The sequence below is a fragment of the Epinephelus fuscoguttatus genome, linkage group LG17 (genome assembly GCF_011397635.1).
Source record: "Epinephelus fuscoguttatus linkage group LG17, E.fuscoguttatus.final_Chr_v1".
In the NCBI taxonomy this organism is placed as follows: domain Eukaryota; kingdom Metazoa; phylum Chordata; class Actinopteri; order Perciformes; family Serranidae; genus Epinephelus; species Epinephelus fuscoguttatus.
Genome location: NC_064768.1, coordinates 41438364 through 41455549, shown reverse-complemented (window position 1 = coordinate 41455549; position 17186 = coordinate 41438364). Strand labels below are relative to the sequence as shown.

The 17186-nt window shown below is 40.7% G+C and overlaps 1 protein-coding gene and 1 gene segment (V, D, J or C); both read right to left on the bottom strand.

The window, feature by feature from the left end:
• Positions 1-1071, bottom strand: part of LOC125904394 (uncharacterized) — an 85700-nt gene extending 84629 nt beyond the window's left edge. Inside the window, exon 1 of the mRNA XM_049601746.1 lies at positions 856-1071. Coding sequence (XP_049457703.1) covers positions 856-907 — 52 coding nt within the window. The 5' untranslated portion in view covers positions 908-1071. The remainder of the gene's footprint in view (positions 1-855) is intronic.
• Positions 1072-8409: 7338 nt separating this feature from the next.
• Positions 8410-9146, bottom strand: LOC125904924 (Ig kappa chain V region 3381-like). The segment is given in 2 exon segments: positions 8410-8735; positions 8955-9146. Coding segments are annotated over 2 exon segments (360 nt in total).
• Between the last annotated feature and the right edge of the window lie 8040 nt (positions 9147-17186).

The following is a 17186-nucleotide window of genomic DNA, read 5'->3' as shown; positions in this document are numbered from 1 at the left end:
CACTGAGGAGAGACCAGTATTCCCAGTCCTGACCTGACTCACTGGGACTCTGCTACTGGTTTGACTCTGCTACTGCTCTCACTCTGCACTCTGGAACTATCTCTGTCTTTCATTTCACATCTTTCAATAGCAATATTTACCAGCTTGTTGCAATGTTTCAATATTATTTCACTGTTTCCACATAATAAAGACGTGTTCATCAAATCACTTGTTTTCATCTTTATTATGATCAAAGTGTCTGAATGATTTTCTCTTCATAGTAACAGTAACTTTATTAAATCCAGAGGAAAAATAAGCTGATAAAGATCCTGTAAGTTCTCTGTGATGAATTCAGAAAGAAAGTTTCAGAATATATGATATAGGTCTATTTTTACTGAACATTTTAAGAGTTCATAAACTCAGACAAAACTCCTCATTATTGTTTGATTAGTACAAACAGTGATGGTAGTAGTATAAGTCCATCATCTGTTGTCACAATGGATATGAATGCCTTCATGACTGTAAAACTTATTCTGCTATAGTCATTACAGATTTGTCTGTAATAATAAACCTTTGGAACAAAACCCATGGTAGGAACATTTCAATGATAAATCATCCAATCAGCTCTCATTACTGAAGTGTCTTTATAGTAAGGACTGTAATATTGTAAGTACTTCAGGTGTCTCTAAAGAACATGCATTATTATTTGAATTAAACTACAAAAGTCAGAAAAGTGTTTGTTAAATCTGAAATAAATAGCAGTATATTGTCTGCATAGAGAGAAATAAAATGAGTTTGATCTACAAATTTAAACTGGGAAATATTTATATACTGTTTCTGCTGAAGAACCACAAAGAAACCCAGACAGAGTCTCACCCTGAACAAGGAGCCCCAGGGTGGCCAGCAGTAGAATCAGTGACATCATCATTGTGCTGCCGGCGTGTCAGTGGCTGTGAAAGGCCTGGACAGCCACTGATCAACACTGGCCTCTTAACGGCTGGGAGCAGAGAGGCAGGACACATATGCAAACACACAGAGTCAGTCAACTGGAGCTGTCCTCAACATATCAGGCTGTTTCCTCCTCACTGCTGGGACAGCTGTCGTTGTACAATAACAGTAAATTTATTGCTTTTAAATGATGAAAAACTTCTTTTTGCCTTGTTAAAAAACATTTTTTTGCAGATCTTGCCAATAAGGCAACATGACAACAGCATTAATTCAATGAATACAGACAACATAAATGAGCCAAGACACTTAACTAAAAATTACAAAAATTATTGTGCTTAAAGTTTACCAGAAATTAAAATTGAAAAACTAGTTTTTAAACACCTACATTAATTTTATCTTTTTAGATCATCACAACACTGGACCAAACATTCTCAATGATGTAAAATATCTGAGAATCACTATGGATAATAAGAAACTTTGAATCATATCCCTTTAGGATTCAAGTGCTGCCATTTGTAGAGTAGATTACAGTATATATACATGGACTGCAGAGACATGTTGCCCTCTGTGATTCAGTCCTTGTCTGTCAGGCAGAGATAATCTTGCCTCACTAGGTGAACTTTCATCAGCTAATATCAGTTATCATCTTCACCATTTCATGATGGGGTAGAGCAGAGGTGATTAAAATAAATATTTTACCAAGATTATCATTTCTGATTTCAGCTATACCACTTAAATTCCCCTCTCACTGGTTTAAAGAAATTAATAAGATACTTACAGGTTTCTTGTGGAGTGACAAGAAACCCAGAATCAGTCAGAAAAGATTGATGAGACCAAGAAGAAGTGGTGGATTAGCAATACCACATATTTATTTATATTATTTGGTTTATAAGGTTAGATTTCCTTTGTTATGAGCCTTTACATGCAAGAGTGATGTTGGCAGTTGGATATGGATCAAAGAGAAGAATTTTATCTGAAGACGATAAGCCTGTCTATCAGAGCAATGGTTTCACTCAAAAATCACCCCGAAAATGTAAAATCCTTATTATGATCTGCTAGAGGCAGACCAGTGACAAACAATATGTGTCAGTGCCGTGGTTTAAATGAATTGGGACAGACTGTGAAGGATGGAGACATGGTACCCTTTGGTCAACTGGAGCTGTCCTCAACATATCAGGCTGTTTCCTCCTCACTGCTGGGCCAGCTGACTGTTTACATCATCCTCATGGAGATTAACACAAAGTCAGGTGGTTGTATTGTAATTAAGCCTTGAAAGTAAACAAAACTTCCTTACAGTTAATTATCTATATAAATGTCTTATTGGGATAAAAATCTGTTTCCCAAGAGATATTTGGCCAAAAAGACAACATGTAAACAGCATTATTTCAATAAATAAAACAGAAAACATCCAACAAAATTTACAGTTTAGCTGATTGTAATCAAACATATGTTTTTACGCAACTCATTTTATTTCACAGAAAATTTGTTTAATGGTTTTCACTCACCACAACCCTACAGCAAACATTAGTAATATTGTAAATGGCGTCAGATTAAATATGCATGATAATTTGGAGGCCAGGGACCTCATTTATATAAGTGCCGTGCGCACAGAAGTTTCTACGCAAACTTTGTGATTTTTATGAAAATCAAACTTGACGAGAAAATGTCACTGTGAAAAAACAAGTGTAAATAAATAATGTGTATAATCATCATCATTGGCCGAAATTGCCCTTCAGTTACAATTCAGGGAATTCCTTTTCACATGCGATCAATCAGTTGATGGGTGGGTATAAAAGCAGTGATCACAGTGTGTAAAGATGCACAATGGCTTATTTGGCACTGTAGAGGATGTGGTAGATGGGAGACTCCAGAGACAGCTGGTTCTGACTGCCATGTGCAGTCCCGTTCTTCTCTGTGGATTTTCTCAGCGACCTTGCTTCATAGGGAGAAGCCACGCATATCACCTGAAACAGCGGAACTGTAGCTTTCCGAGAAGGCCAAGCACTTGTCGGTAGTCCAATGTTTTCACAGCGAAAAAAAATGATAAATTTACACTAAAATGATGTATAACAGAGCCAGTGGCGGTTCTAGGCCAGTTTCAATGGGGGGGCCAAGCTAGGGCCAGTCCTTTTGATACAGGGGCACATACAAGTACGGTCAAATATCTAAGTCTGAACAATAAGATATATATATATGTGTAAGGGGGTCCGGGGGCATGCTCCCCCGGGAGAAAATTTTTTATTTGATTTAAAGGCATCAATCTGGTGAATTCTGAGAGCAAAGTTATGATGGCAGAATATGTCTAGATTTCAACATCTTTGTGCTTTTTATGTGTGAAAAATGTTCCATTTTTACTGATAAAAACACTAGTGGTATGTTATGGTGAAGGGTCACACTCAAAATACGGCCAAGTATTAGTGGTTAAACATTTCAGTAATCAAAAGAAAAATGACTGACGTACTGATCTGCCTCTGGAGGGCTATTTTAATATTTAAAATCATGCGCAGACAAAATATTCTTTTAAAATTCTCACACTCACAAGTACAGTTCCAGATACGCAAAACAATACAAAATACGCAAAACGAAAGGAAAACGAAGGGTGAGATTCAAATAAATTACACACAAACAGGCACAAATTACTGCTTTCCTCCTCCTCTCGATTTGCAAGTACAGCACCCTGAATCAGAGCATTTCAAAAGCCCTCAGGTAGTTGAATGTCTCTGGGACAGGCTCATTTATAGCAACCCACTGGATCCGTGGCGTGCGCGATCCGGCCGAGGCGCGGGTGCTGGAGCTAATAGCAGCCATTCAAGAAGCTGCTCCACCAGCCGTGGCCTAGAAGCGGCTCGGCGCTCCGCTCCGCTAAAATTACGCGCCGGGTCTATTTCTGATGGCGCGTCAATTTGCACAGACCAAATGAGTCAAACAGGAAGTCAGGCGCAGAAAAGACGAGAGTATCCAGTCGATTTTCAAAATAAAAGACCCATGAAAACTCCGGATCGTATTTCACATCACTACATAAACATGATGTGACAGGCATGAGTCAAATGAAAAGGAAAAAGTTTTCAGAGCTTACCTCAATGGTGCTGTGTGTTGCCGTGCAGGCTCAGAGTTGTCTTAAATACAGCCACACAATTCTCTACTGATGTGTTCTGGGTGTTTTCAAGAATGCTCACGAAGTGGATGTCAGTATTCCTCAATATTCCGCTTAGAAATGCGGTCTGCTCTATCAACTCAGGCTCACATTAGTGCTAGGAGAGCGACGTCTGTGGTGAGGCCGGGGAGGGTGAGGGGGAGGGAGGGGGGAGCCGAAGAATTCCCTGTAGGAGCTCCAGCCGGTGCGCTACAGAGTGACGTTCATTTACCAGAGGCATTTTATATCTGGCCAGTTTTTGGAGACTGTGGCAGGGCAAATTAGTCAATGTATGGGAAACACTAAACACTAGAAAACTCAGGCCCTTTTCCTTCTTGTGTGGTGTATTCTGCATGATTCACTGGGTGCGCCTCTTTAAGTGGTCCGACCGGCAACCTGTTGAGACGATTTAGTTCCGCGTTCCCCCTCCGACTCCTCGGCGGGGGGGCCACAGGGGGGGGCCGGACTCGGACAAATGCTGCTGCAACCCACCAGCTACTGGAAATGATGCATTGTTTATGAAAACAAGAGATATGTTAAGAAATCAGTTAAAGCAACTCTTACCTTTCTTGCATTTCACACAGCACAGAATTTGAACATCCACAACTCCACCTCCCTCCAGAGTCCCATCCCCCTCCTCCTGCAACTCCGCCTTCCTCCAAAGGCCTACTCCCCCCTCCTCCATTACGTCTATGATAGACATAGGCGTTGGCATGGTAATGTCAGATATACCGAAGAGGAGGGCGAGTGTAACACGCCAAGAGAAGAGTATAGTATAGTATAGTATATAGAGAAGGTAACGTTAATGTTTCAGAGGCTACGCTATATTTAGCCATTAGCAACTGGATGCTGTGTTGTCATTTAACGTTATGTGTTATGTAAGAAGCAAACTAAAGATAACTTTACCTGTCCTGCACAGTCAAACGCAATCCCAGAGTTTTGAAACTTATCCGGGGTCAGTGATGACTGATGAGTTTTATAATATAACGTATACGCTAACGTTAGATAGTACTGGTGACTGGCAACAAACAAGGAAGATAATACAGAGGGTCAGCCAACGTTAGGCTACAGTAGGCTAACCGTTAGCAACTGGATGCTGTGTTGTCATATATAACATTATAGCCTATGTTACATTAGAGGCAAACTAAAAATACCTGTCCAGCAGAAACTCTGCGACTGTCTGGTCCCTGTTTAGCTCAGGATGAAGCTGCATCAGTTTTCGCCATCGCTTGAAAGCAGAGCTGATGTTGACCCAAGTTTTGGCTCTTGCAGCGTCAGTTCTCTCTCAGTGTTAGCTTTGTTTTTTGCAACATTCTGTCTTTTGCCAACTGATTTCCCTGTTGGAGCAGCTGGAGGTGGAAGACGTGGTCCACATTTGTTGAGATGTTACGCGAGCGGTTATGTCAGTCGGAGGCTTCCATGTGGGGAAGACAGACAGGACGCTCAGCCAGTCATTGCAGTCGGCGTTTTCTTAGAACCATATGAGATCGGTACAATTATGAGTTTATATCTCTGGTGGAATTCATTCACATTTTAGTGTGCCATCAGCTTATTAATAGCATTTTAACCTAAACAAAGAAAAGTGTAAAATTTCCAGAAAGGTAAGTGTCGCGTTAAGTCAAGAAAATCTGATTGTCAAACAGTGCCATGGCAACTGTGTCCCCCACTTATTGTGTTTATTTTAAGACCGACACTGAAACTGACAAACAGTCGATTTGAAATGTCCCTCGGTCTTCTGTCTCAATAAATCACCGCAAATAGGAGCTACACTTCTTTTTTGTCCTGTGTGTGCTACCAGTGTTTGGACTGAATTCATTCATTCATCCTTGAGTGCATAGAGACAAACTGGGTGATATGTAGTAAATGATAAAGATGAGTGGGGAAAAGGAAATCTGAAAAATCCAGTGCAAGTAGAGAATCTTACAAATATGGGGAAAGCTGATCTACTGAGTAAAAAGTTTGCTACTGCAGGACGTCATTTAGATGAAATTCATAAAGACTGAAAAGACAAAATGGGCTACAGATTCAAACAAAACACTATTTATTGACCTTCTGTGTCAGTGTACAATTTATTCAGACAATACTGTCTTTATCTCCCGTAACTCTCTGGCAACCTCGTTAATTAACTGGATTGTTTCTCTCTGGTTCTGCAGGACTGACTCGGTGAGGACACGTCAGCTGCTGCTGTATGGATGAGACGCACGAGGTGCAGGGCAGATGCTGGGCGCACTCTACTGAGCTCCATCACCATCGAGCTCACTGAACACCAGGGACTGCAAGAAAAAAAAAAATTTTTCATTTTTGAATAAAGTCAGTTGTTTTGGATAACGTCAACATTGTGTTTGTACATAAGTGTTCAAACACAACTTCAGTGCACGTGGTTTACTCATTTCAAACAAGAGGATATAAATTATGAACCTGAATCATTCGGTGCATCAGCCATATCTGTGTCCCCCTCTGCCTCTGTGCCCACTCCACTCAGGAGAGATTCACTGATGATCCCTGCCAGTTTCTCATCCAGGGGGGTGAGCTCAGGTGTCCCCTTTTCTCTGCTGTGGCGCATTCACTCTGCCTGTGTAAGGCGATGTGCTTTTCAGCCTCCACCTTACTATCACACCACTTCTTCGTCTTGACTTCTGACACAGTCTGAGGCAGCAGCACTTACAGCACCAGCCACCAGCTGCCACTCCGCTGCATTTTTAGCCTCAGTAATGCCCATATTGAGTCCACCAAACAACATTTTCTTTCTGTTATCAACCTCCCCAACAAAGAACTTCACCTTCACATTGTGTGAAGTTTAGTTTTTTACCCTTTCTTGCTGCATTTGCCGTGCTCTTCCTCTTGTGGTTTGTGTTTATGAATATTGAATCAGAGTGTTTCACTGGCCATTTATAGACACCTACATGTGGGGCAAGAGGCTCGCTCACCTGTGCCAAATCTTGAGTAGATTGTGATTTATAAAGGGGAACAGACGTGGGACGTGTGTGTGTGCTCTGTTCAATAAATCAGGATATTTTTGCGCGTAAGCACTTGCTGTGCTTTGTTTGTACAGCGCCTTTAGTCACCTTTCCTCCACACAGTTTTATAAATGAGGCCCCTGATCAACAACTGAAGGAAGGGCTGCAGAGTTTATTTGCTAAATTAAGGACATCATCAGCACATTAGATTATTTTTTTGCTTTGTTTTGATGGTGTAAATGAAATGATGCCACATATGTTCAGTGTGTGTGTGTGTGTGTGTGTGTGTGTGTCCTCAGTGAAGTCTCTGCAGTAGCTTGTGATATTGGGCTTTATAAATGAAATTGATTGATTGATTGATTGATTGATTGATTGATCAAGAATATCAGCAAAACAAGCCTGAAAAAGGTACTAAGAACGGTGTCGTCAAGCACCTTGTTATCCGGAGCAAGGACTACAGTGTTTTCTTCCGGTACACATAACATCCGCCCCGCCACCTATCCAATCAGAAACCTTCCGATTAAAGTGATCTCCCATGTAAACCCACATTCAGAATGAATATTTCCCATGTAAACTTCCTGGAAAAACTTTAATTCTGAATGATTTCATTCAGATTTATTTCATTCTGAATGAGAAGCCATCATGTAACCTCACCCAGTGTGTTGTTATAGTTGGGTTATTTATTTGGAGGATGAACCAAACTGTATATACTCAGCTGGAGATATATTATTGGAAAAATGACTTAAAAATCAAACAGTAAAAAACACTTCTGAGTGTTTTTTGTAATCATCTGAAAAATCACAAACTTTGACCTTGTCGGTTTTGTGTGTGTGTCCTCAGTGAAGTGTATCAGTCTCTGCAGTAGCTTCCAGCTGCAGCAGTCACTTCAGTTTCTGTTCAGTCTGACTGAGGGAGGTTTTTGTACGACGCTTTTTCACTGTGTGAACACACTCTGACTGTTGACAGTGTTAGCACCTTGACAGTAGTAAACTGCTGCATCTTCAGCCTGAACTCCACTGATGGTTAGAGTGAAGTCAGAGTTTGATCCACTGCCTGAAAAACGACCTGGAATCCCTGATGCTCGACTGCTAGTACGGTAAATGAGCACTTTAGGAGTTTCTCCATCTCTCTGTTGGTACCAGTGCAAGAACCTCCCAGCATGAACCTGCTGACTGGTCCTACAGCTGATGGTGACGGAGCCTCCCAGAGCAGAGCTCACTGCTCCAGGCTGAGTCACTGTGACCTGACCTCTGGACTGTTTATATACAGTATATTAAGATAATAAATGTTGTAAGTCAATTATTGTTAACTACTTTTTTTCTGAGAAAAACATGTTGTTTTAGTTTCAGTGCAGCTGTTGAGTCAGATCAGTTCCTCTCCAGCTGAGGGAGGTTTTTGTACGACGTTGTATCACTGTGTGAGCTGTTCGCTGTTACTCTGCTGACAGTAGTAAACTCCTGAATCTTCAGCCTGAACTCCTCTGATGGTCAGAGTGAAGTCAGTCCCAGATCCACTTCCACTAAAACGATCTGAAACTCCAGACTGACGGTTTGTAGCTTTATAAATCAGGAGTTTAGGAGCTTCTCCAGGTTTCTGAAGGTACCAGTGGAGCCAACTAAAAACGTTTGAACTGGCTGAACACGTGATGGAGACAGTTTGTCCTGGAGCAACAGACTGAGATCCAGGAGACTGAGTCAGGATGATTTCTCCTGATGAATCTGAAAACATGACAAAGAGGAGAAGGGTTATTGAGACAGATCCAGCTTGCAGAAAGATGATCAACATCCAAACAGAAGAGTCTCATTTCTTTAACATGGAGAATAGATGGAAGAAGGTAAATGCTGCTTTTTTCAGTGTTTCTCCATCAGAGCAGAACATCATTGTGGTGAACCTGGTTGCATCCTGAAGCAAAGTTTTCAGACAGAAGAGAGTCTCACCCTGAACAAGGAGCCCCAGGGTGGCCAGCAGTAGAATCAGTGACATCATCATTGTGCTGCCGGCGTGTCAGTGGCTGTGAAAGGCCTGGACAGCCACTGATCAACACTGGCCTCTTAACGGCTGGGAGCAGAGAGGCAGGACACATATGCAAACACACAGAGTCAGTCAACTGGAGTCAGCCACCTCCTCCTCTCTACTCCTCTCTGGCTGACAGCGTTGCCTCACATATTTACATATTTATATGGTAGTCTGGCATTTTTTAACTTCATCTCATCATCTGTTTTTCAACTTTTAAACAAACAGCGAGAGGCATGAAGACCACATTTTGTGTTTTAGATCCCAACACATCTTTTAAAGAGGTTTTCCATGCTCTGGGTGCCTCCATTGTTTCTATTATAAATGCTGATTAGTCACTGGAAACCTTCTGTCGAGTTTTGAATATGCTGTTGTACAGCCTCTCTTTAAGAAATCTAACCGTGGCCCCGTCTATCCAGCCAACAACAGGCCTATTTCAAAACTGCCTTTTTATAAAAGGTTGCAGAAAAAAAGTTAGTTTAACTACTTCTTTACATGACAATAGACCGTCAGATAAATTCCCATCAGGGCTCTGTTCTATTTCAGTTCTTCTAGATATCAGTGTGGCCTTCAATACAATACATCATGAAGTTCTCTATAACTGCCTGAGAGGTTTGTAGTTGTATCAGGTCCTGCTTTTATCTGGTTCAAGTTCTATGTCTAACAGAACTTACTCTGTAACGCTTGGCAGCTCCTCATCCTCCTTGGCTCATATCACTCATCACCTGCAGCTTAACAATAACAAAACAGAGGTTTTTTCAGTGTTTTTTCAGTGATGTGATGCAAAAATAACTCAGGTGGACCAAGGCCAAAACAATAAACAAAACAAATATCTAGAAAACTATGCAAAATAAAATGGCAGCCCACCCCTACAGCTGCAAAGTTTAGTAAAAAATAATAAAGGTGAGCTATTGAGACAAATAAGCTATTAAATGCTCACAATATTTCAACAAATAGAAATACAAATATCTCACTAAGATGGCCAACAGGAGGCACAGTCAGTCACTGCAGAAAAACCAATTCTTCAGGTTTAACACAAACATAATACTAAAGGTTTGGAGGCCGAGGACAGGAACACTGCTGCTGTCATATGACTGTCAACCAGCCTGTTGGGAAGTCGAGGATTTTCAACAGCAATAGTCAAGGAGCCAATCAGCAGTCAACACTACCTGAAACTGAGTCCACACCTCCAGCCAATCAGCACCCCACATCTGTAGTTAGGAGACAAAGATCCTCACACACAACTCAAACATGTGAAGGACACAGAGAAACTGAAACACATCAAAATACGGCCAGAGCGGTAACAAAGGGATCTGAGCAACAGGCTGAATGCCCTGTGTGTGTTTTACAGTGTCTTTGCTTTTCTTTAAGTGGAATATTTATTACTGTTTTACTAGATAGTTTGTTATTGTTTCTATAAGCTCTTCTTTCACTTAAATTTGCACTGAGGATGTTGCATTCAGTTTTGTTGCACATGTACAATGAAGACATTTTATTCTATTTTATCTATTACTGTAAGACTTTATTTCACTGAAAAGCCGATCTAATCTATCTGACAGATCTCAGAGAGTTTCTGCTGAGGGTTCGCCTTAATGCACACGATACAGTTTTGTACTCTGAAGCTCCATTAACTGAAGTTCTGAAAGGTTTTAAATTATATTTTAGTTGCTTTTAATAAAGTTGGTTTTGAATTTTAATAAAACACAGGATATGTTATGCTCAAGCTCATACTGCAAGACAGTTACCACAAATATTTCCTTTGTTGATTTTCACCCAAACTGAAAATGTCCTCACTGACCTTCCTCCCTGTTATTGATTACAGTCACAACTAATTCATGCCTCTGTTGACTCAGTACATAAATGTTGTCTCATGGATTGTTTTATAAATGTGGACTCCTCGTGTTTCTGTCTCTGAGTTGGGGGATGTCAATAGATGAGTGCTGAGAGTCTGCAGGCAACAGGGTTGATGAAGTGACAATGTGTTGTTATAGTTCGGTTATTTATTTGGAGGATGAACCAACCTGTATGTACTCACCTGGAGATATATTAGTGGAAAAATGACTTAAAATTTAAACACTAAAAAAAACTCTTTCGAGAGTTTTTAAATCATCTGAAAATGACAAAATTTGACCATGTCGGTTTTGTGTGTGTGTGTGTGTGTGTGTGTGTGTGTGTGTCCTCAGTGAAGTGTATCAGTCTCTGCAGTAGCTTCCAGCTGCAGCAGTCACTTCAGTTTCTGTTCAGTCTGACTGAGGGAGGTTTTTGTACGACGCTTTTTCACTGTGTGAACACATACTGACTGTTGATCTCATGAAAACTCTGACAGTAGTAAACTGCTGCATCTTCAGCCTGAACTCCACTGATGGTCAGAGTGAAGTCAGAGTTTGATCCACTGCCTGAAAAACGACCTGGAATCCCTGATGCTCGACTGCTAGTATCGTAAATGAGCAGTTTAGGAGTTTCTCCATCTTTCTGTTGGTACCAGTGCAAGTAGCTCCCATATAAAACCCTCTGACTGGTCCTACAGCTGATGGTGACGGAGCCTCCAAGAGCAGAGCTCACTGCTCCAGGCTGAGTCACTGTGACCTGACCTCTGGACTCTGAGGATACAGAGACAAAAACATAAAGCAGCGTCATGGTTTTGTGGTCTTCATTTCAGAGGGACGGATGTTGATAGAGGAGAGGAGTTTGATTCTCTGGACTTTACCTGTGAAGCAGCAGCAGAGGAGAGTCCAGATGAGGACGGAGGTCAAAGTCATGTTTTGATGAAGAGGAGGATTTCTGTGGCTTCTGTTGTCATGAAGGACAGCTGTCAGTCATCCAGTGTTCAACTCTCAGGACTATAAACTCTCCCAGAGCAGTGTTTTTAAGTCAGGAAGTCTACTGCTCTCTGATAAGACATACTGCACCACAGTCTGATATTCTCCCACAGGCTGATACTGAGCTGATGAAGCAGGGTTGGCTGTTGATGCTGATTGCAGGCAGCTGCAAGACTCAGCTCTCAGCAGGTAGGAACCTCTGCTGGATATGGAAGATAGCAGAGGGACTCGTATTATCCAGCATGGAGAACTATCTATCAGTGTGACACTGTTTGCTCTCAGCATGCTGATGTTTTCAACATTTCATCATGACACATTGTCATTAGACAGTCATTAATGTAAATTATTATCCAAAAAATACATGTCTCTTATCTTGTTGTTGGTGTTTTAATGGTAACAGCTGATCCATGAAATCCACATTGACTTGAAAGTCACAAAGACATTGTTTTTACTTCATAATGATTTAAAATAACTCCCTTTTTCTGCATTTTTGTAAATGGTAAAGTTTCCATTGCTTGATCTGATTTTGTTTGTGGTATTTGTCCTACCTTAGTCCAGTCTTAGTTTTGTATTGATCTTATTTTACTGACTACATACCTACTTGTTTGTCACTATTGGATTGACCAAATATTACTGTTTTCTTTCCATTCCATTTGGAAGATTTTCAATAAATACGTTGTAGAAGTTAAAACAAAAATCTATCTAGCGGCCACTAAATCTACTGATGCTAAAATCGTTGTGTGTCCTTGATGGTCATTTTATCCGTTGATGATTCTGAATTGATGGATGGACCTCTCATCCATATTTTAGTACAAATACTGTACCTGAGGTTTATTTTTATTTTTTTTATTTATTTGTTTATTTGAAGGGACAGAGCATATTAATAGACATTTCTGTAAATATGCCAGATTTAGGCTAATTTTCATCTGTTGTCCCTGGCCAGGTGTTACAAAGGCTCCCTGAAATAAAACAAAGTACAACTATGCTGAGGAACAAACATCAGTCTTATCTTAAAGCACGATCAATAAACTAAAATTGATTAGTGTGTGAACAACAAGTAATAATGACATTGCTAAAATTAACATACAATTGACAACAAGACAACGTAAGACAGCCTGACAATTAATACAGAGCACAAGGGACAAAACGAACTTCACGGCAAGCAAATAAACATGCAAGCAAGAAAACAGTTAAAAACATGTATGCTAGACAATACGTAGTTAAGACATAAGGCCCGTTTCCACCGCAGGAACTTTGGGGTAATTTTACTGGGCCGGGGCCGTTGGTGCGTGTCTCCACCGCAGGAACCACCCCCGAAGGACAGAGTTCCGGAACTTTTACGGGGGCTAAACAAGTCCCTGCCTCAGAGTAGGTACTCAGAACGGCCCCAAAAGACTCCTGGTTGGGGCTTGGGGGTTACTTGGTGCTGATTGGATATACTCGAGGAGGGATGTGACATCAACAGAAAGCAACAAAATAGCAAAGCAACAAAATATTTTTAAAACTCAGCAGACGAGGGTTAGCTCGTACATATAGCTTCTGCCGCCATATAAAAAAACTCACTAAATGGCCCGTGAAAAAAATATTTGTTCCAGCGGATATCTTAGTTACATCATGATTGAGCTAGCAAAGCAGTTTTGTGTTGATGATATGTTATTCAGTTTTGGGAAATCACGATGTCTAGAAAGCATCAGCTGACAGGGACAGCTAACAGCAGCAACAAAGCTAACATCAGGACGTCATCTGTTAAAAGCCTCCCGTTGTCGGATACAACATGACACTAATTCAGTTAGCTCAATCATGTTGTAACTAAGACATCCGCTGGAAAAAACATTTTTTTCACAGGCCATTTAGTGAGTTATTACAGACACCACTAAGGGCTAACAGCTAACGGTTTCTGTAGTGGCCTTTTTTTTACTAAGGTCCAAGTTGCTACTGTCGGCCACTTAATCTGCAGTAAGTTGTTTTAGTTCTGAGCCGTGTTCAGTGAATTAATCCACTCTTCTTAAGGAGCCCAATATTACTCACAAGTAGTCCACAGGAGGCAGGGAAAACTTTGATGTCGCTTTATTTGAAGACGCACAAAAAGAACCTGGTCCAATACCAGTATAAAGCAGTCACAAATTGTACACGTTGTCACCTGCTTACTGCACACACTACTACACACGTTATGCACGTTATACCACATCATAACTTATTTCAATCCACGCTTATGCAGATTCCTCTACATCCTAGCTGCACACATGGTTGTCCTTACTGCGCACGTGTGGCAAATTGCCCTAAAGCCCAATTAACTGTCGTAAGGCAACAAAACAGTATACTTCACTGCATTTAGCATCAGAACACAAAAATTGCAAACCTTTAACTTATAAATCTTAAAACATACATAACCTGTCCATATACTGTTGTTAAACTGTTGCATGAACTTAAATATAGGCAGAACATATTGCATATACTGGACAACAGAAACATTTCATCAAATATTACTTTGTGCCTAAGTGGCTCTCACAGCGTCCCTACGTCGTCCTGGTAAATGGTCGCGCAACGATTACGTCACATCCAGAGCCCATAACTTTACAGGAACCTTCCTCGTACTCCACTCTCTCAGTGGAGACACAGCGGTTGAGAGGGCCGAACAAGAGGACGTTCCTGTAGTAGTTCCTGCCCCCCAAATAGTACCAGGAACTTCTTCAGTGGAAACGGGCCTATAAGCAAGCCAACCCTCCACGCAGCATGCTGGTTAGATATCAGTTAGAACCAGAGTGACTAGCCCAGAGTGCATACAAAACAACACTTATGCACGAACAAGGTACAATACAACATAAAAGATATTTCACATTGGACAACATACATAGAACAGGACATAGGGACCAAATAACCATCTGATATTAACAAGGTGGCAGCAGCTGACAGAATTTTCAGCGCTGACAAATTTGGTTACTAATTAGCTAATTAGCCACTTTAAATGAGATTTAAATATCACATATGTCCCGACATCCCTAATATGTGTTGGGATGTTGTTCCACTCTTGGGAGGCTTTAATAAACAGAAACTGACTAAAGGAGCTTTTCTTTAGTGGAACAACACAGTCCCCTCTTGAAACCCCCCTTGTGATTTGATTTGTATTTGTTCTAATCTTAACAAAAGATCAGAGAGGCGGCGCTAAGCCATGTATAATTTTGAACAGAAGACATATATTTACATACTTAATCATGATTTCCCAATTCAGAAGGCCATATTTCTTTAGGATTGTACAGTGGTGGTGTTGTTTTGGCTTTTTATCTAAGATTTTTATCGTCTGTTTATACAATAACTGCAGTGGCTTGAGTGTAGTGTAATTAGCTTGCGACCAGCTTGTTAGACAGTAATTCATGTGAGAAAGGATTATTGAGTGCATGTACAGCTTGGCTGCTTCAGTTGACATAGAACTGCATATGAACCTGAAATTTACAAGACTTGCTTTGACCCGTTGACATACTTTTTTAACCTGTGCCCTGAAATTAAGGTTGGAATCTAAAAAGATGCCAAGGTACTTGAATTCTTTTACCATCTGCAGTCGCTCTCCAGAGATACAAATATCCGGATCTACACAAGTGTCATTATTATTTGTAGAGTACATGCCTACTGTTTTGAAACATTTAATTGGAGACAGCACTGACTAAGCCATGTTGTAATTTCCACCATTATCTTTGTGATTATCTTTGTAACTTCTGCTTAAATAATGTAGCCATGTACATATACCACTGTATCATTGGCATACATCTGTACATGAGCATCAGAACACATAGATGGCAGGTCATTTACATATATACAAAACAAAAGAGGATCCAGTATGGATCCCTGTGGGAGCGGTTTAAAAGATAGGATTCCACCCATTTCAGGGAGTTAGCTGAGAAATTGATGACAGATAACTTGGAGAGGAGAACTCTGTGGTTAACGGTGTCAAAGGCTTTCTTGAGATCCAGAAATACAGCACCAACAGTGCCACCTTTATCTAAAAATGATTTGATATTTTCATTGAAAAAACAATTAGCTGTCTCAGTTGAATGGTAAGGTCTGAAACCAAATTGCATCGGATGAAGAGGACAAGAACTATTATTCTCCCATTTTTCAGCCACTTTAGACATTACAGGAAGATACATTACTGGGCCAGTATCCAAATGGACAAATGGGGATCCCCAGCTTTGAAAATTGGTGTAACAATTGCAGATTTCAGACATTTGGAAATTCTCCTGAGATATTGACAGATTAATGATTTCAGTGATGGGCTTAGCTAATGATAAATGAGACATTTTCAGCATATTTGTGTCCATTCCGAACACATCTTTCGCTTTTGATGGTTTGAGAGATCTGATTATGCTTATGACCTTTGATTCATTGGCATGTCTAATGCTGAAGGCTCGTTCTGTCATGTTTGTTAAACAGACAGTAGTACTATGCCTAGCAGGAAAGCTTTGTGTAATGGTTGCTACAGAATCAACAAAATATTGATTAAGAGCACCTGCTATTTCGACTGGGTCCTTTGTCAGATTACCATCCAGGTTAAGTTCAATCGATTTGTCTGTATTGTGGTGTTGCCCAGTAAGATTTTTTAATTGATTCCATATTATTTTAGAGTTACCCCTAGCCTCAGCAATTACTGACTTGAAGAAATTTGCCTTAGCCTTTCTCAGTTCCTGTATTACTTTATTCCTGAAGCTATTAAAGTTGGTGGTGGGAAAGTGTTGTCCTTAATGCAATTTTCAAAGCAGTATCCTGTTCTTTCATCATTTTTAGGATATCTGCATTCATCCACGGAAGACTGTTCTTTTTATTTCTGCATTTAAACTTTCGAGTGAAGTCAGTGATTATGCTCTGTAATTTGTTCCATAGTATTTGACTATCCTCGTTTGCATTTTTACCTAATAGCAGGCCGCTCCAATTAAAATGTTCTATGGTGTTCTTGAAGGGCCCCTCTTCACTTTTTTGGAATTCTATAGATCTCCTGTCCTTTCTTGTGGTATTAAACCTCTTCTTAGTTAATTTTCTGGCCACCACAATTAAATTGTGGTCAGATAACCCAGTTATCGTATTAAAATGGGGCGGCAGTAGTTCAGTCCATAGAGACTTGGGTTGGGAACCGGAGGGTCGCCTATTCGAGTCCCTGCGGAGACCAAATATGAAGCATGGACTGATGGCTGGCCCAGGTTCACCCCCTGGGCACTGCCGAGGTGCCCTTGAGCAAGGCACGAACCCCCCAACCGGCCGCCTCACCAGGGCAGCCCCTCACTCTGACATCTCTCCACTTTGTGCTCCTTGTTTGTTTGTGCATGTGTGTGTCTTCGGACCTGTGTAATT